Below are 26,350 nucleotides of genomic sequence, written 5' to 3'. Positions count from 1 at the left end.
CACAAGACAACTAGGTTCAGGACAACCTCGAAGGACCACTAGTAGAGAGGATCATCCGACAAGCACCTCCAACTGTTTAAGACAGCTGGCTCCATCGTTACAGGCCCCTGTGTTTCTCAGAACAATTTCAAGGTGCTTGCCTGAAGGCATTTGGGCTCATGGCGCCCATTACGTGTACTGCCTTTGGCACCCAACATCGCCTCCGTTTGCAGTGGAGCCAAGTTGTCTTCAGCGACAAATCCAGGTTCAGTTTGGGCACTGACAACCTCAGGGTGAATGCCTCAGTCCTACCTTTGCTGTGGAGTGGCACACTGCCCCCACTGCTGGTGTGATGGACTGGGAGGCCATCTCATATGACAGTTGGTCACCCCTAGTAGCGGAATGAGGGACAATGACAGCTCAGTGATATGTTCAGGACATCCTGTAGCTACATGTGTTCCTCTCATGGCGGCTTCCAAGAGGCATTTTCCGGCAGGATAATGCTTGGCTGTACACAGCAAGAGGGTTACGGGAATGTCTTCACTACATTGCCACGCTTCTGTGGAGTGCCCAGTCTTCAGATTTATTACCTATAAAATGTGTGGGACCTTCTGGGATGCCAACATTCACAGCCTAGGGGTTTACGTGATCTAGAGCACAAATGTCAAACACAAGGCCCACAGGCCGAATCCAGCCCACCGTCTCAGAGGCGGTACAACAGGGTACTAGAGCCTCCATGCCTGCACATATCACATCTTGTATCTAAGCTAGAGGCGGTACAACAGGGTACTAGAGCCTCCATGCCTGCACATATCACATCTTGTATCCAAGCTAGAGGTGGTACAACAGGGTAGTAGAGCCTCCATGCCCACACATATCACATCTTGTATCCAAGCTAGAGGTGGTAGAGCAGGGTACTAGAGCCTCCCTTCAAGTGGTCAGTTTTCCTCAGTAAATTATCCTTTTGCTCTGATATTGTAATCACTTATATTTACAATCACACAGGAGTTTTTTTTAAAGTTTGATTTTGACAAGTTCTAGTGGAACGATTTTTTTTTTTTTCCCCAACACGGGGTATACTTTTACAGCTGGGCAACAGAGGAAGATAATGGGTCTTGTGCCCTCTGTAGCCAATGAGATGCCTTCATTTCATCCCTGCCATGTAAAAATGTAAGCTGGCCTGTGGTTTCTATCAGCAGCTGTCATCTATGATGGAGTTTTACTTTAGAACGAAGGAAATCTCAACTTTTGAACATGTTTACATTTCACAGCGAACGTCTACATAAAATGTTCATTAAATGTATTTGTCAAAATGTAAATACCTTAAATTAGAAAAGGCAAAAGAAATACTGTAGCGAAGCCATCCTACCGTGCACAGGTTTGTATTTCCATTGCATGGCATTACCATAGCATTCACTACATGAGAGGTCTATAATTATTCTGAGCAATTTGTTGATATTTGGTTTTTCATGTACCGCTTTTTGAATTCTGAAGGCCTCCTGTTACCAAGAAGCAGAGCATTGTGGGAGCTCAGATGGAAATAGTTAGATTGGCCATATTATTCCACATAAACCTGCTTGCACATCTCGCCATTGTGTGCACGTTTATTTCAGTAGGGCTATGGGGAAAATCATCTACCACTAATCGTCCCTAGCAGCTGCTTATCTCATGGGAACATCAGCTTGCCTGATCCTGCTTGTCGCCATATAAGTGCTGCCATGTTACATACCTGAGAGCAAAGTAGTGCTAAGACTACCCTGCAACTTGGAAAGGACAGGACAGTCAAAGTCACAGTAACCTATAACTTCAGGTTTATGTTTAGAAGTACTGCTGAGACGTATTATATGTGGATGTGCAGTCCACATCTACTTCTACAATTTCGGTGTACGTGATCTGCTATGTATTCATACCACTAGTTAGTTTTTTCTTTCTTCGCCTTTCTAATCTGTAACTCAACTCCTAACTTAGGTGGCTACTTCAACACTGACGAGCCTTATCCCAGGGGAGAGATTCTGATTGGTGGCCCCAATGTGACTATGGGATACTACAAAAATGAGCAGAAGACCAAGGAGGACTTTTTAGTGGATAAAAATGGCCAACGCTGGTTCTGTACTGGAGATATTGGAGAATTCCACTGTGATGGCTGCCTAAAAATAATTGGTGAGTATTACCCCATAAGGAAAATACTCTTGTCACATTTTGAAAGGATTTGTATTCTACCTGCTATTTTAACATGCAACTAAAAGTTTTGCTTAAGGATGCATTGCTGATTTGCTGCAGATGCAGTTGCGGATTTTGGTGCAGATCCGCAGCAGATTTCACCACTTTGGTTTCAATTGACAGGGTGAAAACTGCTGCAGATCCCCACACAAATCTGCATCAAATCAGCGATGTGTGAACGCACCCTATATCCGGCCTACCTTCCAAAAGCTCTTTCCTGCTTCCTATGCTGCAGACAGATTTTGGGTCTTCAGAACTTCCTCAACTGTCTGCTCTGCAGATTCCTCGCAGCTCATGTGCTTCTAGGTAGGCATAGCAAAAAGGATGATGGAAGAGAGACCTCCCGATATATAGAGCACAGAAACCCAGGGGCGTATGAAGCCATTCTAACTTACTAGTTAGAGCAGTTTTTCGGCTGATAGTTGTCCTGTGTAAAGCCAGCCTTAAGCAAGTGATTTCCAGCGATAGTTGTCCGGTGTAAATTTCGGACGCGACAGGATACTAAGCGAAAAATCTCAGAGACTCGCAAAACTTGCGCGAATATGAACCCCATTCTTGTGAATGGAGTCATATACACAAGCGATGTTTTCCCACATCACCGTGCAGAAAAAAATCTTGGCATGTCTACCCTTCCACGTTCCTTAGAACGCATCGCCCATTGTTTTTAAGTAAAACACTTCCCACGACATGCAATGTGCACGCGAGTGCAATGCAAGGTTTCCCGTTGAAAACAGTGGGAAACCCTTGCCGATCCTCTAAGGCGCCTAAAAGCTGCGCCAAAGGATCACTACTTCACAGAGGTGATGCAAGATTTTTTTGCATGTAAAACTCCTCGCATCGGCGTGAAAACTTACATTGGCGAGCACAAGATTGGGCCGCGTTTCTTAGCTAGATATCGCCCTGGCCCGTGTGTAGGTGGCTCCTGTACTTGGTTTTAGTATCTCTTCTTAGACTCTATATGGACTGGGTGATTCTTACTTTCTATGATTTTTGACAGTGAAAGCATAAAAAAAAGATTTCTGCTGCCAAATTCTTTTTTTTCACCTCCATCTTAGACCGTTTCCTACTGATGATGTTTTGTACCATAAATGGAATAATTTGCACTTTACTAGCCATCCAATATTTTTCACTGTTGGGACACCAGTTGGTAAATGGGCATATACTAAATGATGTCACATGGTTGCAAATTATCATCCTTGTGCATTGCCTGTGTTTTCTTTGATGGCTGATAACATTTTAGTAATGCAGCATAGTAGCGGTACTGATCACTTTAGGCATTTTACAAGGCTGTATATGGCACACTGCAGTACCTATATATCATCAGACTGCGGAGGATGAGCGCTAGCGTGCAGTTTCTCTGCAGGCTTCTCCCTAGGCCATGCATAACCCATCTATACTAAATAAGAAGCTATGCCTTCATTACTATAGACTGGACTAGTGGCCGATGCTTGGGAGGTGCAGATCAACACTATCCCAGTTACTATGAAATAATTCACATTTCACTACCTGAGAATTATACTACACCCTTTTCATAATAGTCCGGCTACCATTTGCTATAAATGCATGCTTTTTGGTAAAATAGTTTGTGAATTTTTTGTCTGGTTTGTCAGTTATCCCAACCTTATACTTCAACTATAATTATTCCTCTATAGTAGTAGTAGTTGAATGCAAGCGGATTGAACTGAAATTTAGAAGGTAGCTAAACTTTTATGAAAAGGGCTAGTAGGCACAGACTATATCACTGCAGTTTGCATTATTCTGCTTCTACTCCTGCTACTAGTTATTAAAGGGAAGTTTTATAGTACTTTACAGTTTAGATGACTGGATGTCCGGGGAGCTGTAGATTGACTCTATTCAGAAGGCACCTGCCATAGAGATGAATGGGAGTGCATGCGCGCAGCCTTCTGAAAAGAGACCATCTGCCATAGAGATGAATGGGAGTGCATGCGCACAGCCTTCTGAATAGAGTCAATCTGCTATGTGCGCACTGACTTTAGCAGGGGACACCTACAGGTCAGTATGAGATACAGCTCCCCTAACTTCTCATCATGTGAACTATAAGAACATCATATAGGGGAGTTCTCTATTAGGGATTCCCCTTCATTAAGTAGACCAATGGCTCCTATAAGGGATTCCCCTTCATTAGGTAAACCAATGGCTCCTAATCTGGTGGGTTTGCCAATCTGTGTGTTACATTGGTGAGTATTGATGTTTGACCATTTCTGACTCCAATGGCTGGCTGCCCAGATTTCCCTTAGCGACCATGTATTAAATACATGGCTGGCTTCAATATAAGAAGGGGTCATCCTGATTAGATGATAAGAGATGAGATGAGCGAGCATGCTCGCTAAGGACAATTACTCGAGCGGGCATTGTCCTTAGCGAGTATCTGCCCGCTCGGAAGAAAAGATTCGATGGGGGGCGGGGAGCGGCGGCGGGGAGGGGAACGGAGGGGAGATCTCTCTCTCCCCCTGCTCCCCCCCCTGCTCACTCCCGCAACTCACCTGTCACCCGTGCCAGCAGGCGAACCTTTTCTTCCGAGCGGGGAGATACTCGCCAAGGACAATGCTCGATCGAGTACTTGTCCTTAGCGAGTATGCTCGCTCATCTCTAGTGCCTATAGATGGTAGTTGTAATGCCTACTAAAGGTTGGATATTGCAGCTGATGTGTAATATGTTTATTCCATACAGTGATTCTCTCTTGTTTTTAGCATGAAATGTTAAACCCAAATATATAAATACGAAATATATGGTGAAACATTTTAAGGTACCAATTTCCAAAGTTCCTTTCCAATGCCTTTTAACAATTCCTAGTATTCCAGTAGTCTGTGTACTACTAAAGAAGCCGATCGTAGATTTCCTGTAATCTCCTCTTAGCACTCTCTTAATTGTAGCTGCTCTGTAATACGTTGACCAGTTGCTACTAACAGAGCTGTCCATTGAACACACTGACCCGTTCCTGAAGACCACTGGGGAGGGCGCCCATACACTGGCATAAGACATGGCAATCCTGTCACTGCTATGGAGACTAGTGACTTCACTGAGACACTGCTTCTTCATGAAGCCGTGGGCTTTATTTGATCAGATTTCAATTCCTTTTTCCCATATCTTCAAATGTTGTGGGTTTAGCAAAAATGTAGGGTCTATGTGTTTCAGAATGGCGCTCGTAACTCGTCCTGCAGCTCTCAATTCTTGGCCTCTGTTCACATCTACATCACAAGCTCTATTTGGTGCATCTGTTGCAGATTCTGTCATAGTTGATATGTAGCAGTCAAAAAGACAAAAGCCTTGGCGGAGCCCAATGGATCTTGGTTAACAAGTGAATGGTGTTCAAAGTATACTCCTCCTACCAGAAGGAAATGAATACCTGAACAAGAATCAAAAGTATTGATTCACATGTTAATAGGTAATAGGGCTTACTTTGGCCCTAATGACATTGGATGTTCTGCGTGGCTTACTTTCTACTAATGTCTGATTAAACATCAGCTTATATTTCCCTATGTTCATCCTGCAAACGTCTAACGAGTTTTTTCCAAGAGGTTGCATTGGCTCGTTTACAAGGTTGCAAGGACAGTTGAGCAATGGAAGAATGTTCTATAGAGTGATGAATCACACTACTCCATCTTAAAATTGGGTGGAGGAGGCCTGGTGAACGCCTTTTGCCTCCGTGTGTTATGCCAACAGTTAAGTACGGCAGAGGTTTAGTTATGGCCCGGAACATGGAGGCGTACCTTGGCATTCTAGACAGTAATGTGCTGCTGATGGTGTCGCAACACTGGGAATGGTCAGCAATGCTGACAATGCCCCTTGTCATAAATCCAACAATATTATGCGATTGCTTGAGTATATGGATGTTCCACGATTAGACTGGCCTGTATAGATTTCCGACCTGAACCCTACTGAACAACTTTGGGATGAATTGGAATGTTGGGTCAAGAACTATGAACAGCATCCATCTTCACTGAGAAAAGTTGATTTGACATTTGCAGGATGAATGGAGGGAAATACCAGCTGAAGTGTATCTTGTATCAGGCGTTAGTAGAAAGTATGCCTTGGAGAGGATCCAGTGTCATTAGGGCCAAAGGAGGCTACACGAATTATTAACATATAGAAATAAATACTACTACTCATTTTTGATCAGGTGTCCAATTACTTTTGTAGTGTATGACCGTTACAGCAATGCATTATGGTTTTTGTTATAAGCAGAAGCTGTGATGCAAGTGTGAACAGAGCCTTAATAGAATTGTTCCAGGAGTAGATTCAATATTGTCTAATATGTTCTCCAGACAGGAAAAAAGACCTGGTAAAGCTTCAAGCAGGAGAGTATGTTTCCCTCGGTAAAGTGGAGGCGGCTTTGAAGAATCTCCCTATTGTGGACAACATTTGTGCTTATGCGAACAGGTGAGAACACTTCTTTATTGAAATGACTGATAGGTTCTCCCTAAAGTCTGACTGCATTGAGATTTTTGGTGATACTTGGCAAACTAGGCATATGCAATAGGAAATTACACATATTCATTGATGGTGTGATGTCAAAGTGTTCTGTAGAGTAAAGGCCCATTTAGATCCAACAATTATCGCTCAAAATTCACTGAAGACATCTTTTGAGCGATAATCATTGTTTGCATTTACACGTCAAGATGATCGCTCAAAATTCGCTCAAATTGCAGTTTGAGTGACAGTTTTGAGCGTTCACTTTGCATAAGTGTGTAAATGAAGGGTCATGCTGTATGCAGAAGACAAGCGGGACCGCTGTCTTCGAGAATACAACAGCTGTATGCAGGAGCGCTCAGCTGGTATACAGCTGAGTGCTCCGAGCGGAGTATGCAGAACATAGCTGGAGCGCTGTCTTCTGTATACTCCTGTTGTGTTCACGGAGTGTTCAGCTGGTATACAGCTGGGTGCTCCAAGTGGGGTGTGCAGAACACAGCTGGAGCTCTGTCTTCTGCATACTTCTGCTGCATTCTCCGAGTGGGTTACCAGCTGAAACAATAGTATCAGTGGTATCCCGCTGATAACTCAGTGCGCGGTCCTGATAAAACTCATCATTGTCTTTCAGCAAGCTGAAAGACAACGATGAGCGAATCGTTAACGAAAACTGCACGATGGCCGCGCGTTTAGACCTAACGATTTTCGCTCAAGAGACGGCTTTGAGCTAATTTTTAGCGAGAATCGTTGTGTCTAAATAGGCCTTTAGGTTGAGGAGAACGCATTATGATGAGTGATGAATAATAAATGTTATAGTCTAATTACTGTATTTGGCACTGCTTGTGTTCTACATGGGTAGATAGTAAAATCTGTGTGGCTCTTGTGTCTGAGGGTGTGTTCACACATGGCGGAAATGCAGCAGATCACATCAAAAACTGTGTCAAAATTTTCACCTCTTGTGTAGAACTTGACTTTTCAGCTGATTTTAGCTGCGGGTCTGCAGCTATCAGCTTTTCAGCTACAGTGATTACTTAACAAAGCACTACTCCCTGCCTTCACAAACAGCGCCACTGACCACCTGCACCCAGAACATCAATATCACCTGACAAAATCACAATTGAAAGGCTGAAATTTGCTGCGACTCCACATAAAAAAATGCTTCAAAATCCGCATGACACAGTGCAGACTTTGACATGGATCTTGGTGCGGATCCGCAACGCATGAACGTACCATAAGGGTACATTCATATGGCAGGATTCACTGCAGAATTTCCTGTATTAATTACACCTCCAAAACGCCATAAAAATACGTGGCTTCCTGCTTCGTTTTTTTGCGTGGACGTGCATATAGAATGTGCCCTGTCAATGGGCAAAATCTGCTTGTGGAATTCCGACACCATCCCACCTCACCTCTACTTTTTGAGGTGACTGGATGTGCAGAAATTGGTTAAGATGGGAATCTCTCTCTAATTTTTAAGACTGTGTTGTGTCTGCATTTTAGCATCAATATTGAAGCTGCAAGACCAGGAGCCCCGCAGTTCTACTCGCCTACATCACCATAGGGTTGTGTGATGGTCTTAAGTCAGTTTAGTGGAGCCTCGGGCATTCCCGATGTGACAGTTACTAGATTTCTGGCATATTACAGCCGTGTCATCATCACTTATTCCAATTCTTACACATTAGTAAAAATTCTGCAAAGAAATTGAAAAGAAAATGCTGCAGAAACCCAAGTTCTCGAGCCTGACTTGTGGTACAGATATGTACTCTAGCGCCCCAAGGCTATGGTAGCCCCGTACTAGACCTCTGTGTGCTTTCACCTCTATACAAAGACATAAATCCGTGAGAGAAGAAACGTGGCCTCCTCCATGGTGTGCTGTATTACTGAGGTATTTTCTATGGAAGAATACGGTCCATTACAGAGAGACCTTCCCGCAGCTTGCAGGCTGTTGGCAGGGCTGTAATATGCAGCACAGAACCCCGCCATTGCTGTATGCAGGGGGCCATACCCCAATAATGGCCCTTGAGTGTATTATTTTTTTTCTTACCAGATTGACTTTCTTTTTGATAACCTGTTTTAGTGAGTATATATAAATTAGCACGTATCTTCTATATAGTCCCAGAGACTATACATGAGATATCATGGTTTCTCTATACTTTTAATCCCTGTCATTGATGTGAAGATACATTTTGCGTCATGGCAATCAAAGCTGTGAATGTGTCTGAGTTATGTGACGTTACTACTTAGACAATGTAGATCTCAGGCTGACTGCTTCTTTGACTCACTGTCTTGTTTTCTCCTCCTCGCCATCCTTCCTGATGGAAGAGTCATCCTTTCCATTGATTTAAGAATGTTTCCGCGTAGTAATGATCCAGAATCGTTACACTTGTGCTGGTGTTGCCTCATGCCTTACTTCTCCTGCATCCCGATGAGTAATTTCCTTCCAATAGAATAGATCTCTTACATGGCATTTACGTCTTCAGAAATCTATGCTGGAACACCTTCGTGTGATGGACAGCTGTAGAACGCATTATTCTGAGCAGTGCATTCCTCTTAGTGAATGGGGTTTTGGTCTTTAATCCGAAATGTTTTGTAGGTTTATTCACCCCGTGGGGTTATTTATTTATCCCTGTAGTTAGAGTAGGAGCTATAGCCAGACTTTGTTCACTAGTTGCTAGTCTTTGTTTCAGCTCATCTAAGACATAGTCGCTGGTTGAATTACGTAATCATTGTCTTTGAACGACTAGCCAACAACAAGAGATCGGTCTGCTCGCTCGGTGTGGTCCTCCTACCAAATGCTGATTAGCTCCCACTTTTTTTATTTTTAGTATTTTGCCTTATACCATTGCTTCCAGAAAATGCGTAAATACATGAGTGATTCTCGACTCAACAGTTCCTGCTGGTCTTAAAGTTTTTCTGTCTGGAAAATGGGCATAAACCAATTTTTTCACTTGCCCCCTGCCTCTGTTTAACCACTTCCTGACCAGAAGTTTTATTCCTTTCCTTACCAAGCATGGAATACCTGGATGTTTATAGTCTGTGAGCAGTCAGGAACTGGTTAAGGTTGGTGCTGCATTGAGGGCACATGCACAAGTTGAGTTGGATTCCGGCTGCGAGATCTTGCAGCGAAATCCGACCCTGTGCCGGACAGTGACACCTGCTTACCTGTCTCGGATGCACTGCTGATGTGCCTGCTGACGCGCCACTGCGCATGCACAGTGCAGAGAATGACGCACCAGCGATATTGCGACTTCGTAATCGCGGCAGGATGGACGGCTTCCATTGACTGCAATGGAAGCTGTCTGTGCGAGTCTCGCACAAAAATAGAGCATGCTGCAGTTCTTCCTCCACGAGCGTAAATCGCAAGGGAAATCCGCTCATGTGCGAGGAAGAATCATTTTACATTGCATGCCATGGACGGACATTGCTGCGGAATTCGTGGCCGGTGTCTGTCTGCGAATTCCGCAACAAAAGTCTGTCCGTTTGCATTGAGCCTAAGGTGTGCTCGCACATTGCAGTGTTTTATTGCAATTTTTTGCAAAAAACAGTAATTTTTACTATTCTCTTACCTACTCTATATGATTGCTTTCTGTTCCAGTGATCAGTCATATGTGATTGGTTTTGTGGTGCCAAACCAAAAGGAGCTAGTGAGGCTAGCGGAGAAGAAAGGCGTGCAAGGAAGCTTCGAGTCTCTGTGCAATAATCCAATAATGGAGAAGGAAGTGCAGAGAGTCTTGGCAGAGTCTCCCGCTGCAGGTAAGTGGCTGACAAGTACTTCTCTTAGGATACTTTTGAGGTGAAAAGTGCGTCATGAGGCCTCCTTCACACGGGTGACTAAGTTGCACGATTTTCACGCGTTGTGACAATGCTACAAATCGCATATATGTGAAGCCCATGCTTTCCTATGGGTTCTTCCACATTGCAATGTTTTGTAGCATTCAACATTGGGAGTCAAAAAGCTCGCGGGTTTCGTGATATGCACATGACCTGTGAGGTTTTATAGCCCATGTTTACCTATGGAGCCTTCCTTTCTGCTGCATCGCATCGCACGAAAACATCATTTTCGTAAGGTGCGAAGCAACCTTGACATTAGGAAATCCTACTATCAAAGCCCTAAACTAAGCCTTAGCTGCAGAAAAAAAAATACATCACCTAAGAGGCACTATGCTCTTCAGCACAGGTCTCCCCTGAAGCTCCTCGGCATTCTTCTGCCAACCCTTCCTGGATTGGAGGATCAAAATAACTGCCTCCAGGAAGGGCTGGCTGCGATTGGCTGAGCCATGGAGCTTGTCAACCAATCAGAGCCAGTGCACGTTCAACCAATCACAGCCATTCTATGAATGAATGAATGGCTGTGATTAGTTCATCGAACGCCGGCAATGATTGGCTGAGCCAGGATGCTCGTGAACCAATCACAGTCAGCCCTTCCTAGAGGCGGAGATTTTGATCCTCCAATCCAGGAAGGGCTTGCAGAAGACTGAAGACAAGTGCGGAGGTGAAGAGGAGACCAGCGCCGGAGATGACAGCACTACTTAGGTGATGTATTTTATTTGTTTTTTCACTGCAGCTAGGGCTTCTTTTTTTTCATTCTAAAAATAGTTTTTTTTTAACTTATCATTCTTTAACTTTTTGTACATATTACTGCTAATAAAACGAAAAAAAAATCTGCGAAAATAGGTATTGAAAAAAAGCTCACTATGTCACAAAAATAATTTTGCTAGGCCAAGGAGGAAAAATAGGACCATAAAATCTCCAAAAAGTTTATGGTCCTTTAGGACTGAAACAGTCTAGTCTGTAAGGGGGTTAATAAGTGTGGGCCTATGTTTTGATTATAGTCGCACAAATCGTATACATGTTCCACAGACAAATAACTCCCAAGTATTCCCATGAACTGTAATTGTTGTGTAACTGTTGCTCTCCCAACAGTCCTGTATGTAGTCAATGTGCGTCTAAGCTAAAAGTCCATGCGGAGGTTTACTGTTCTCGCTTGTTACACCGGAATCCATATTGACAGCTTTGCTTTTTTTTTTCTAGCTACCCTTGAAAAGTTTGAGATTCCTGCTAAGATTCGTCTTGTTTCTGAGCCTTGGACTCCCGAGACAGGATTGGTGACAGATGCCTTCAAGCTGAAACGCAAGGAGCTTAAGAGTCATTACCAGGAAGATATTGAGAGGATGTATGGGGGGAAATGAAGCCTTGGGAGCCTTTCTACAAAATTCTCTGAAAAACCTCTTTTCTCTCTTTTGTTTTTTTTTCTTCTTCTTCGGAACAAACAGTTATTTCTTAGACCTTGCTGCAGTAGATCGGACTAAGAGCCGTCTGCAACAAGAGCTGGGATCAATGGAAAAGCTTGAATATTCCCTATATCACAATGTATCTATTAGACACAGGAAAAACAAACTGGGACTCGCAATTTTTTTGTTGTTGTTGGTAGACCTATAATCCAAGTACATGACAGATCTGGTTTTCCATCCAGCAGTTGGGCCATGCAGTTGGAATGAATGTTGTAATTTTGGGGGGGGGCGAAAACATGAGTTAACGTGGCCTGTGCCCATGACGTTGGGAACTCTACAAAATCCTAAGTCTCATGCTGTAAACCCTTTTACGATATACCTATGCTTATGTAACATGGTGTAGGAGATGTCCTTGGTATATGTGGGTGTGTATATAATATATATAGATAGGTTATTGTTTTAGTTCTTCTAAGGTGGATTATTTAAAGCGGCAGTTCAATACAAATATTTCTCTGTAAACTATTTCCAATTGGTTCTCAGGTCAGAAAACGCGCTTTGTTTTGCACAAGGTACTTGAAGCTGACAGGGACAAGGGAGCTTATAGGATGATTGCTTCACTGAGCCAGTCAGAAAAAAAATGAAAAACCTTATTTTATGCACAAGATTTGTAAGTTGAGGTCAGTTTTTAAAATATTGATAATTTATTCATTTTACACCCCTACTTATATAGGAATTGTTTTGTGCAATAGCTTTTTTGGCCAATAACATTTAAGGGAACTGTTTTGTAAATGATCAGCGTAAATTTGAGACTGATTGTACTTTATCTGCCAATGTGTGTCAACCATGTTCAAACAGCAACACATTTTACCCATTGGTAATGGGCATGCACCTTATCGTTAAAGAGCCACTCCAGTGAAAACACATTTTTCCATTCCTGCACCCTTCACCTGGTTGCCTGTCACACACTGAAGATCTCCTCTGTGTATTGCAGCAATGTTTAGGCAGTGTTAGTCCCCTGTCTGATGCTTATCAGGTACCATCTTGATGGTGAAACACTTGCTTTCACTTTCACATCAATCCCATGATGCATCAGTACAGCATCAACCAGATGTTGTACCATTTCGGTCTGCTGGGTGGACAGTTTAATTATCATTGTCATCTATATTCCTCTAAGCTACAGGCCATAAGTTTACAGTCAGGAGCATGAATTGTGATCTCCTTTATTATAGCTATGTGACAGGAGCTGTGTGATCATCATCAGTAACTGCCTAGAGGGGAACACAGGCACTGCTATTACAGTTTCTGTAGGGTCCATGTAATAGCATCACACAGACAAAAAATTGACTACAAATTGAACACATAAACCCAGGTAGATCTGAGCTGGTCAAAATGAGATCTCATGACCATCAGCTAACTTTTATATATTTTTATATATATAAAATGCTGGGGGTGCTAGCTACATAATGACAAAAGAAAATTCACTGGAGTGGCCCTTTAAAAAAATTATCTCTGCTATTTATCTGTTACTTACAGGCTGCATACTCCATTCATGTCAATATGGGTCCAGAGTAGCAGGAGACATGAATTACTGCAGCCCTTTTACTTCTAACATTCGAAGAAAGGGTTAGAGAGATCTAGATCAAATAACTTGAATATCTTGCCTATACATAGGATTACAAACTAACTGTGTAGCTGTATCTTCCAGAAAGGTCCTGTGATCACAGCAGCATCAGCACTGATTCAGACAAGCTGTTTTTGCAGTGTAAATTGGGGTGTGATCATTGGATTATACTAACGAGCGTTATAGCAAATGTAATGAGAGCTTGTAGAAGCAATGATTAGTCTACAGCTCCATTATATGTTTAACCTGTCAGACAACAACTTCCTGTTAGAGAACTATTAACGGGAGATCTGCAATATTAATGGTTGGCCTTACAAGGGAAAAGGGTTCACAAGAGGATCGAAGAGCACTGTGAAGTTTTCATTTTTCACTGGAGATATGCTTATAATGTCAATTATGATTGCTACAAAATAGAAGTGCTAGCCCAGCAATGATACGGCATCCTTGCTTCATATCAGTCTGCTGTCGCATAAGCTGTTGGTCAGTGAATGCTTCTAGAAGTCAAACCTACTAATGGCACTGCTTTTTATTTCCTTTTTGCTTCCATGGTTACACTACACATAAAGTATATTAGACCTCTTCCTCTACATGGGCTTCCGCTTTAAATAATTCAGTTTATTGTTGTAGTCCAAACCTACTTTGTACATGACTTGTAAAGTGCAGAACATGAACTTTGTACCAGAATCAATGAAAAAAAAATCCTAAAGATTCCTTATTTATTAAACCCCGTTAAGGGTTGTAGGTCGTTTTCCTCCGGGCATGGTTCAACAAGGATTGAGTACTGTATAGTGTGTAAATGCATTTGATTGTGTCTACAAAATTAGTCCTTTCCGTCAGGTGGGTATTAACCTAAAACCCGTCCAGATAACGCTTCTTCACCAAATCTTCCCTTTTTTATATAGATCCGCTGCCTTCTAAATGTACCCTGTGTTATCAGTACTGCAGGATTTTATACGGTTAAGTACTGGATTGTAAGCGAGAGACGTTATTTCTGTCGATCTATAATGTTGTCTGCCATCGGTCTGTATCACGTCTATGGAAATGGCATCTGCATAATAAGCCAAATTAGCCTTGCGTGATCTAGCCGGAGAAACAGTAGTCGTCTTACTGAACTGACGCTTACCTATCCATTCTCTAGAATCCGCTGATGTCAGTAGTTCCTGTTTAGCTGTGGAGTGCCTGTTGCGTCCGATATGCGTTCATGGCGGATGTAACCTGAGAGATAAGAGCACTCACTTTCCCATTGGGTCAAGTCATGTTGTTGTAAGTTCTCACAACTTGGCTGCTGGTCATGCACAGCTGTATGGTTCGCATTCTACTAATATCCGCGCTCAGAGATTACTTACTCTTATGTCATCTCTATTTATTCATTTCTGATAGTATTCGGCCAGAAGATGGGCCAAAGTATAAATGAAATGTATGGCGGCATGAGCAGAACATGGGTTGTCATGAGCGAATGCCGCTGTTTTATAGAAGACCCCACCATGTGTGCTTCACGTATTTTTGTTTCCATCAGATGCTTTTCTTAGCGATTGCTGTAACTAACATCCGTGACTTTGGTGCGCTCCTGAAATGCTCGGAGTGCACTTGTTTTAGTATTCTCACTTGCCTTATATGTATGATAGACTACATACTAGCAATTTAACAAAGTTGACCCGGTCACTGCAGAGTTTTACATCATCTCTCGTTTTCCCTTCACCTTCGGCAACAAAAAAAGTGCAAAACAGGAAAAGCTTGATCAATACTGCAAAGCTTGAACTATTCTACCTATACGCAGCCAACTTAGTATCACTTAACAATCAAATAAATGATAATAGATGGGTTAGGGCAGGACTACTCCAACTGAATGAGCCAATTTTATATAGTCTATGGTTTTTATACTTGTCCGCTCATACAGTCTGCAGATTATAGTGGGTACTGCCTTATGTACCAAATTGGGCTTCGGAGTTTGGCAAGCAGCCTATGGTCTTACGGTAGTAGAAAAGCTGGGTCAGCTTTCTAAGGAAATGATCATGGTTCAATCGACAGTGTTTTAACTCCTAAGGAACCCGTAGATTCAGTATATAATCAGAATACTTCCCTTTCTACCATTGCAATCTATCGCTCCTGTGCATCTAAATAGAGCAACTGTGCAAATGCTCTGGCTTTAAAAATATCCTACAAGTTTTTGTCTACAGTTTTGTATGTGAAGCTTTGTTTCCATGGTTACAGACTACAAATAAACCACACGTCCGATCCCGCAGTCATACGCCCTTTCTATTGTAGCTTCTTACTAACTTAACATTCGATGAGTTAGCAAGACATAGAGGACAGATAAAAGGCAGTAGAATTGCATGATCAGATTAGATGTGGTGTTTTGTAGTTTAGAACCGTGGAGACACATAGGTTTACATAGGAGCTGTGGACTTAAAATGGTAGAATATTTTTAAAGGGCCTCTCTGGCAAAAACACTTTTTTTTTATTTTTTCATCCCTGCACCCCTTACCTGATTGACACCCTAGAGGTCTCTTATGTATATTACAGTCACTTTCATGCAGCACAGCCTGCTGTCTGAAACTTATCAGGCATCATTTCTGCAACTTGGTCCTGGTCAAGTAATTCTGATTAAGGTGCAACAGCAGGAACTGCTGGTATACAATGACGAGGCCACAGCATTGGCCCAAGAGGAATCGGCTGCCCAACAATCTGCTGACCTATCTTAAGGACAGGTCATCCATATTTAACTTTCAGGTAACCTCTTTCTACGGATTTCTTTCTAAATGCAGAGGCTTTCAAGCTTTTTTGTGCATGTGGCCTAATGGCGCATTTACATGTAATGATTGTCACTCAAATGAAAGTGCGCGATGATCGTTATGTCTAAACGCGAGCCATCATTCGCCTTTTGGTCGCTCAATTCCAGCCTGCATAAAAATCGGCGCCGGCTCGCTCACTTCTCATTACATCGAAACGCTCCCCGCTCTGTGTTGTACGTAGGAATGTGAAGCACTGAACGAGAAGTGAGCGATTCTCAGTGATGATCTGCCTGTCTAACCATTCTCCATGAAACAGCTAGCGGTGACGTCACTTGTGCGCTTGTTTAAACGAGAATAGTCCCGTGTAAAAGGGACATAAGCGCTAAATAAAATCTGATTTATTCTCCATAAGAGAAGCAAAGTAATCTTGTAGATATGATACTTCTTAATGGCTGACAAAGAATTGATTTTGCAGCAAGCTTTCGAACCTACTTGGGTTTCTTCATCAGGCTTCTAAAATGGATAACCCTGATGAAGAAACCCAAGTAGTTTTGAAAGCTAGCTATAACATCCTGTCTTTACGTTCGCTATTAAAAGGTATGATATCTACAAGATTACTTGGCTTCTCTTACTGAGAACAATCACATTTCGTTCTACTGGCTAACACCGTACCAAACTTTTTTTGGATCACATTGGTAGAATTTATTTGCTTTATTGCTGATGACTACTACTGATGACGGAAACCCCCAATATACCTTTAAGTGCATACCTGTTGTCCTTAATACAGCAAGTGTCCTGTGGCATGGTAGCTTTTGTTTTAGCATTTTTAGAAACCCAATTCTCATACCTGTAGAGAAACGCCTAGATATTTGTGTCATTTCTATATTCCGGGTTATAGAACGATGGTGGTGTCTGATTAGTCCATGCTGTAAATGGTAGGAAGTATACTTTTCTTCCTTTTTACATGTTAATAATGTATTTTGCTATTGTATTGTGTGTCTTAAAAGTAATCCAAGGGACATCCATGATGAAAAGAAACTAGAATGGTTTAAAGAAACCTTTTGATGCCAAATGTGAATGTTCAGCCACTACAGACCAGGTGTTATAAAGAAGTGGAAAGAACGGCCTTTATCACACCAATCACTTTAAAGGAGTTGTTTAACTTCTAGCTGACCGCTACATACACTGCATAGTGGCCCAGGCTGGTACTGCAGGCTGAGTCCTATTGATGTGAATGGGATTGTAGTAACAAACCAGGCCACTGCACAATGTACAGAGCTGTCTGCTTACTGCAGCAAAACTGCTAGAAGTCGGGCAACCCCCTTTAAGCTTAGCGGATGTAGAGCAGGATTAGTAGTATATGGGCAGCTGCAATTAAAAGGGGTTGTCCAAGAATAGAAAAAAGATCTGCAATTCTTTAGTAGCCACTCGTTTCTGTGGGCTCATCTTGTACTGTGGCTTACCTTGAACGGATATAATCTGCAATACTAAATACAACCCTTGGGCTACAAGTGGCTCTTTTTTTCTATTTAGTTTTTCCTGGGCAATCTCCTTTTTTAAAAGTTTTTAACTCCTTCAATCAATGTAAACTTTAGCAAATTGTGGACCAGTGTTTGGTGCACTGTAGCTGAACACCAGTTAAATGCCAGGGATCAACTTACAAGGTGATTGACACAGCCCTAGTATTGGATCCGGATCTCCATATTGATGAGCATCCTACCTCTCGTCGGATCAGAACTTCCCTTGTTCAGTGCCTCTCCTCTTTAGAGCAAAGTATTTTGACAGTGCACCCGTATAAATATATATATTCTTGGTTCTGTATATTCTATTCTGGTTATCTTATGCTTCTATGAAGCAGGTCCATTATCCTGGCTGATAAATGACATTCAGGGTGGCATTTTTATAAGACAAGGGTCATGATGTGGTGTCTCTTTCTACGAAACCAATAAAGCTTTTTATAAAGAACACCTTCCTCCTAATATTTGTGTATCCTTTAAATGTGATCTGTTTCAGCCCTTTTGATCTTTGAATTGTATATGGCCTCTTTGTCTTAGTTGAGCCCGGGTCCGGCCTGATTTCAGAGCTTTTGTTATAATGTAAGGATATGAAGGTGTTGGCTCTGCTAGGAATCGAGGCAAATGTCACTTTTGGAATAAGTTTGTTTATTTATTGGTTAATCTAAATGGTTTGCGGTTTTCAAATAAAACTATGTAAATTTACATGAATTGTGTCTTGGTCATCCATTTAAATCAATGTGGAAATTTAGAACCATGGGGCATTCTTGTTAATTCAGCATGAAAGATTAAAGGAGTTTCCAGTTTATTTTACACATTGGTGGCAGTGGGACGGATGATGTAATTAAAAAAATCGCCTGCTGCTTTCCCAGTACTATTCTGTTCTCCAGGTCTGTTTTTGTCTATAGCTATTGGCTACAGCAGTCACGTGACCTAAAACCCTACGACTACAGCAACCACTCAGGATAGAACATTATGTCCTGTATAACTAGATTTGCCTTAAGTCAATGTGAACTATATACGGAACAGCACTGGGCCTGGACCAATGGTGTAATTCCAAGCTACATGATGAACTGCTGGAATGAAGACCATCGTACCATGCGTGTGGATGAGATTTTAAGTTGACCTGCTTTGTGGATTTTCGACATTTCTGCTGTGGAATTTTACAACTTTCATTTAGAAGGCCGAAACCAGCTGCAAAACTCGCAGGTTATAAAAGCAGATTTTGGCATGGATTCATTGCGACTTACCACAGATTTTTCCATCCCATGTGCAAGCGCCCTGTTACCAACCCAGCATTACAATACATGGTGGAGCTGTCGTGTTTTATGACTCTTTGGCATGGGTCGATGATTGCGAACAAACATTCTTCTACCTGTTCATTGAAGGTATCAGCAATCAGCCAACAAACAAAGAAACCTTTCATTTGTCAGGTGATCGCATCTCTTATGCAGTACCAAAAATCTTGACGTTAGTACATTGCTGTGTGTAAACAGGGATGTGCTGCCGACAAAAGTGAAACCATGTGCCTGGGCACCCTAACCATTGAGCATATACAGTAGTACTGATTACTCCGTGTAAATGGAGCTGAATGAACCCCAATCAATTTGTAAAGAGCTTGATTGGTGTTTGACGGGCCCTTTAGAATTCTCCTTTTTTGCCTGGATTGGGGCACTTGTATTTTATTAAAATCCAGTTAGTTTATTAAAAAAAAGTACTCAAGAATAATGTAAGAACTTTTCAGTTACATGTTTTTTTTCAGCTTCAGGACCTCGACTCAACAATACTTCCGTCGCTGTGTTCTGTAAACTTAGTATCATAGCAGTATTAATGGGGATCCAGATCACAACATTCATCAATGTACACATCTTGAATAACTTGAATACCAATTATGTTGTGGTTTAACTTTGGATTCAATCAATAAAGCTGATGGTGTTTCTCAATTCCAGAGTGAAAAATACAAGTTGTATTAGCAGCACCAATAGCATCCCAAACTGGGTCAGGCCACCATATGCAATAGCCAGTCAGGGAGCCTCAAACCTTCAGCTCCATAGAAATCCAGTATTCATGAAGTATTGGACCGGCAGCATGTAGGGAGGCAGTAAAATTGTTTTATTCTCCCATCACACAGAAAGAGCAGTGACGTTTCGGCCTTATGGCCTTTCTTAAGTTCACACTACATGTATATGATTAAACAATATATAGTATAGCTCCTATATCCATACACCAATCACAGAGTACTACACCTCCACCAGAGATGTAATCAATTATTACCTACACAAAGACACCAAGGCGCACATAGTCGGTGCTCCGTTCACTTCACCACAACTTCTCCAACTCCATGACAGTGGCGTCCCTGTAAGGATAGTACGCATGCGTCCCCACACTGCGTGTGTGGGACTACGGCTGAAGTCTCGCAGGGCCTGTCTCGCGTCGGTGCAAGACCGCGGCCGTAAGGACGAAACGTCGCTGCTATTTCTGTGTGGTGGGAGAATAAAACCATAATTTTACTCCATCCCTACATGATGCTAGTCCAATACTTTATTAATACTGTTTCTCAATTCCAGTCGTGAGGTACCCTGAACAGGTGGTAATTTCAGGATTTCAGATAGTCAGTACCTCAGAAACTGCTACATTTGTTCCCTCCATAGGATATTCTCAAATCATGACCTGTTGGGAGTACTTAAGGACTGGAGCTGAGACACACTGCTCTGCAACAATGCCATAGTGAGAAGTAGTGATGAACAAACTTTGCAAAAGTTCAAATTGGCTGGTTTGCCGATTTTTGGCAAGAAACTTTTGTTCAGTCCAGATTATTTTGAACTGAACTAGCAAGATAATGGTGGTGGTATTTAAGTGGGTTCAGTAGCAACGCACCACCCAAGGTTCAGGTTTGCACCGAACCAAATGTTTAGCAAAGTTCAACCCGAAACTAGGTTCTACTGTTTTCATACACTCAACACTAGTGAGAAGTTTGTCCTCAGGACTAGAGGAAATGGTAAAAGCATTGGGAGTAAGATGGCAAATAATAGTTTTATGCACTATTACTCTGCAGTAGCTTTTAAATACCACCTGTAGGAATCCTGTTGTAGGAATAAATCCTTGTTATTTAACTTTCTACTGCTATTCTGGAATAGAATTCGATCATTAAAAGCCTTAGTTGTAATGATGGCGCATGACAATTGTTTGTCTATCACTATCTTCCTCTAACGCCTCTCATTAACACTGTTTATTAAGCAGGTAATATAAATTATCAGATGAGTAGAAATAGAACTCTTCCCATCCCTGCTTTAACCAGCAGAACATGAAAAGATGGAACTCTTCAAGTCCCAGAAGATTGGAACAGGGCAAATGTTGTCCCTATCTTTAAAAAGGAAAGAAGGTGGATCCAGGAAACTACAGGCCTGTGAGCCTGACTTCTATACCTGAAAAGATCTTTAAACAAATTATTAAACCGCATGTATGCAATCACTTGGATAAAAATGGAGTAATTAACTAGAGCCAGCATGGGTTTGTAACAAACAAGTCATGCCAGACTAATCTAATTTCCTTCTATGACAGGATCACCGTCTCGGTTGATCAAGGAAATGCGATGGATATAGTATATCTTGACTTTAGTAAAGCATTTGACAAAGTATCTCATACCATACTTATTGAAAAAATGACCAAATATGTTAGGCAACTGTTAGGTGGATTTACAACTGGCTGAGTGATTGTTCTCAGAGTGGTCATAAATGGCTGCACATCCAAGTGGAAGAATGTATCGCGTGGGGTACCACAAGGCTCTGTCCTAGGCCCAGTGGTGTTCAACATTTTTATAAATGATCTGGAGGAGGGAATTGATGGGAAACGGATCAAATTTGCCGACAACACAAAGGTAGGAGCTAGGTAACACTAGGGAAGAGAGAGAGAGCGAGAGAGTATTCAAAAAGATCTAGAAAAGCTTGAACAGTGGGCGGCAACTAACAGAATGGTATTTAACAAGGAGAAATGCAAAGTCCTACATCTGGGCAAGAAAAATGAAAAAAAGCACATACAGAATGGGAGGAATTGGACTAAGCAGCAGCACATGTGTGAAAGACTTGGGTATACTAATAGATCATAGACTGTACATGAGTCAACAATGTGATGCAGCAGCCAAAAAGGCAAACACAATTAGGAGATGTTTTATGAGAAGCATAGAGTCCAGATCACATGAGGTAATTATCCCCCTCTACTCTTCCTTAGTCAAACCTCATCTGGAATACTGTGTCCAGTTCTGGGCACCCCACTTAAAAAAAAAAGACATAAACAAACTGGAACAAGTTCAGAGAAGAGTTTCCAAGATGGTGAACAGTCTGCAAATCATGTTCTATGAGGAACGGTTAAAGAATCTGAGACTGTTTGGCTTGCAAAAAAGAAGGCCGAGAGGAGACTTAAGAGCTGTCATAGTGCAGAGGGATCAGCCATATTCTCATTTGCACAAGGAAAGACTAGAAGCAATGGGATGAAACCGAAAGGGCGGAGACACAAATTGGATATTAGAAAAAACTAGAAAAAAAAAACCAGTGAGGGTGATGAATCAGTGGAACAGGTTGCCATGGGAGGGGGTGAGTTCTCCTTCAATGAAAGTGTTCAAACAAAGGCTGATAAAATATCTGTCTGGGATGATTTAGTGAATCCTGCACTGAGCAGGGGGTTGGACCCGATGACCCTGGAGGTCCCTTCCAACTCTACCATTCTATGATTCTATGAAGATTTTAATGAACCCTACAGATGGTTGATTTGAGTGGTGACACTGCAAATATCAAGTCGGTAGTCCAGTTCTGCCCAGATTGTATCCTAGCATATCCTCTGTTATAAACTCTACTGCACAAGAGATGCATTGTCTTAGGTTGTTGAACATCTGTAAGGTGCATTAAAAACCTGAAGAATTCTTCAATCTTTTCATGTCATTCTGGCTGTTGTATGTCAATTCATGTATGATGAAATCAGCTTTACTTTTGCACTTTTATTTTTGAATTGCCCTGTATTTGTTGGCTATGTCTTAATTTATTTTTTTATTATCTATAGACTTAGTCCTGACTTAGAATGGACTATAGCATTCATGCATCACAGAAGGGGAAATAAAAAATTAAAAACAATCACAGAAAATGTCCGTTACTGACTGAGGAGTGCATATAGATGCATCCTCTCACCATGCAGGTAGCTGACTACCAAATGGAGGAGCGAATAACACCTGTGCAGGACACCGATAAGACAGCCACTCACACTGTCTCTTGATAATGGGGGGGGGGATGCTTGGTGTACACTCCCACACATAGTACATACAGGGTGCCAGACCATTCCGATATATGTAGTTAACCATGCAGACCAGCAACCTATTAATGACGCCATAATAATTCGGCGGGTTGCCCTGCATTTTCAACAGTGAACTCCATTGGTACTGCCACCCTGGGCTCCCCCTGGAGTCTTAAAGCCACGCTGCATGTGAATGATAGATAATAAATGCAAGGCATTGATTGAATGTTTGCCAAGATACATGAGCCCACTAACCACTTCACGGTTCCTTGCGTTGTAGTGGGTCCCTACACTAATATAAATGCATCACAGAAGGGGAAATAAAAAATTTAAAACAATCACAGAAGATGGCCGTTACTTACTGACTGAGGAGTGCATATAGATGCATCCTCCTCTCACCAGGCAGGTAGCTGACTACCAAATGGAGGAGCCAATAACACCTGTGCAGGACACCGATAAGACAGCCACTCACACTGCCTCTTGATATGGAGGGGGGGTGGCTGCTTGGTGTATACTCCCATACGTAGTGGATACAAAGTGCCAGACCATTCTGATATATGTAGTTCACCATGCAGACCAGCAACCTATTAATGACGCCATAATCGGCAGGTTGCCCTGCACTTCCATCAGTGAACCACATTGGTACTGCCACCCTGGCCTCCCCCTGGAGTCTTAAAGCCACACTGCATGTGAATAGATAGATAATAAATGCAAGGCATTGGTTGGATGTTGGCCAAGATACATGAGCCCACTAACCACTTCAAGGCTCCTTGCGTTGTAGTGGGTCCCTACACTAATATAAATGCATCACAGAAGGGGAAATATAGAGAATTAAAAACAATCACAGAAAACGGCCGTTACTTACTGACTGAGGAGAGCATATAGATGTATCCTTTCACCATGCAGGTAGCTGACTACAAAATGGAGGAGCCAATAACATCTGTGCAGGGCACCGATAAGACAACCACTCACACTGCCTCTATTTGCTCCTCCATTTGGTAGTCAGCTACCTGCATGGTGAGAGGACTATAGCATTCATGTTCAAATGCGAACTGGCTAGTGAAGGAGTAATTTGTATATTGGTATGACCACAGTATATATATTCTCTGTAAATTAAAAAAAAACCAAAAAAAAACAAACCTTAGAATGAGTTGTCGTTGGCCATGTGACTCCCCATAAACTTGCTTGCACATCTCGCCATTGTGTGCATGTTTATTTCAGCAGGGCTGTGAGGAAAATCTACCACCAACCTTCCCTAGCAGCTGCTTATCTCTAATGGGTACATAGGGTCGGGAATGTCGTACATCAGCTTGCCTGATCCTACTTGTCGCCATGAGAGTCTTGCTATTCTACATACTTGAGAGCTAAGTAGTGCTAAGGCTACACAGCAACTTGGAAAGGACAAGTGAATCAAAGTCACAGTAACCTTCTTATAGGACAACTCCTTCTAGGTACTTGATTGTTCCTTACAAGTGTATATAATGGTGCCCATTCTCTTCGATCTAGAGGCCAAGGTGTTTCTGCAACAATTCCGTGATCCCAATTGCTGCGCAAAATTCACATGGTGTGGTTTTGAATGTTAATTATATAATGTGTACAGCTGTCATACACCACGTCATAAGATGGAGCTGAGTGTAACCAGATTGGCATTACATACTGTACCCAATTGTAGCTTTTGTACTAGAACTCCGTGTCTAATGTTATGCTGCTATATGTCTGATTTTGGCACTAAATCAGAGCTTAACAAGATTCGTAAATATATTTATCGTGATGTTACATAAAAGGAAACCTTTTGTTTTCCCCACAATAATTTGTAGGGCCAGGGAATCTGTAATTATTCTATAATTGGCTGGGAGTCTTGGGTCTCCAGCTCTCCAAATGACATCACAAAGAGCTATGAATTATGTTGCTTTCAGAAAGACTCCCTGGTGAATATCCCGTGAGAGGACAGATTTGTAATCTAATATAAACCATTAACTCTTCTCTTACCAAGTGAATGCACAAATATGTTTAATAACAAAATTACATTTTACTACAAAGTACAGATTTTGTAACCATGCAAACATCCTGAAAATGATCAGGCCTCATGGATATTAAATAGAGATGAGCGAACGTACTCGGTAAGGGCGATTTCGCAATCGAGCACCGCGATTTTCGAGTACTTCACTACTCAGGTGAAAAGTACTCGGGTGCGCTGTGGGGCGGGGTGTTGCAGAGGGGAGTGGGGGGTAGCAGCGGGGAACAGGGGGGAGCCCTCTCTCTCTCCCTCTCCCCCCCCCCCCCACTCCCCTCTGCAACCCCCCGCTCACCCACAGCGCACCCGAGTACTTTTCACCCGAGTAGTGAAGTACTCGAAAATCGCGGTGCTCGATTGCAAAATCGCCCTTACCGAGTACGTTCGCTCATCTCTAATATTAAACAATAGGGAATAACGCCTTAGAATAGATAGGTTCCAGTAAGTACAAAAGGGTATGTTCGCTGTATTGTGCTGCTTTCCAAATCCATATGTAATGCTGAATCCTGCTTTACTTTATGGGTACTAAATAAGCTGGATATGGCGTTGACGGAAATCTATCTCTATACCCATGACTCTCTGGACTGGGGGAAGTTCTTGGGCAAATCGACTGGGGATGTTGTGCCTTGCCCATCTACATCCCCACTCTGTCATCCTGCTTTTTCTTTACCTTGCACATTTGTTAACCAATCAACTAAATAGCATTATCAGGTTTTGTTCTCTTATGTTCACACACCGTGTAAATGCTGCAGAGTTTCTGCATGGAATGTCCTCCACATTTACAGTACAAGCCATGTGAATATGGTTGTAACAAATCTCATCTTCGTGGTGCAGAAAAAAAAAATGTGTGGTTGACGTGTGGTGAGGATTTCTAATCCAGATTATATCCATTTATGTTGTGGATTTTCAACATGGATTTCACCTCCTCAAATAAGCAGGTAAAATCAGCGTGTCGTGCAGATTTTGATGCAGATCAGCATTAAATCCACTCTGTGTGAACGTGGCCTTAATATTGAGATATTTCCTGTGAGATGCATATATGGGAAATTGCACACAGGGAAATATTGGGGCATTGTTTGAGTAATCGCACTATTCGATATACTGTGGATGCCATATTATGTGTGGTTAGTATGAGCTCACAGAAAATCCCAATAGGATGTGTTACCTGCAGCGTCCCGTTGGGTGACCCCAGGCACACATTGAGAAGCTGGGAGGGTAGAGTGGTCACATGTCACGGTGGCAATTACCAGGCTCCCTCCCGAAGGGACACATGTAGCCTTGGCCAGAGTAGCGCTGGGCCTCTTCCGGACACCACTAGGATAGGGATGTCC

At 42.2% G+C, this 26,350-nt stretch overlaps 1 protein-coding gene across 2 annotated transcripts in view; it reads left to right on the top strand.

The window, feature by feature from the left end:
- The window catches only part of ACSL3 (acyl-CoA synthetase long chain family member 3), a 74,256-nt gene extending 55,826 nt beyond the window's left edge, over positions 1-18,430 (top strand). For both annotated transcript variants that reach the window (XM_066598805.1, XM_066598811.1), the window contains exons 12-15: positions 1,948-2,139; positions 6,486-6,600; positions 10,223-10,380; positions 11,659-18,430. In XM_066598805.1, the coding sequence (XP_066454902.1) occupies positions 1,948-2,139; positions 6,486-6,600; positions 10,223-10,380; positions 11,659-11,816 (623 nt within the window). In that variant the 3' untranslated portion in view covers positions 11,817-18,430. The remainder of the gene's footprint in view (positions 1-1,947; positions 2,140-6,485; positions 6,601-10,222; positions 10,381-11,658) is intronic.
- The last annotated feature ends 7,920 nt before the right edge of the window (positions 18,431-26,350 follow it).

The sequence above is a fragment of the Eleutherodactylus coqui genome, chromosome 1, assembly GCF_035609145.1.
Source record: "Eleutherodactylus coqui strain aEleCoq1 chromosome 1, aEleCoq1.hap1, whole genome shotgun sequence".
NCBI classification, from domain to species: domain Eukaryota; kingdom Metazoa; phylum Chordata; class Amphibia; order Anura; family Eleutherodactylidae; genus Eleutherodactylus; species Eleutherodactylus coqui.
Note: the sequence above shows the minus strand (reverse complement) of the source record. Positions and strands in the feature narration are given on the sequence as shown.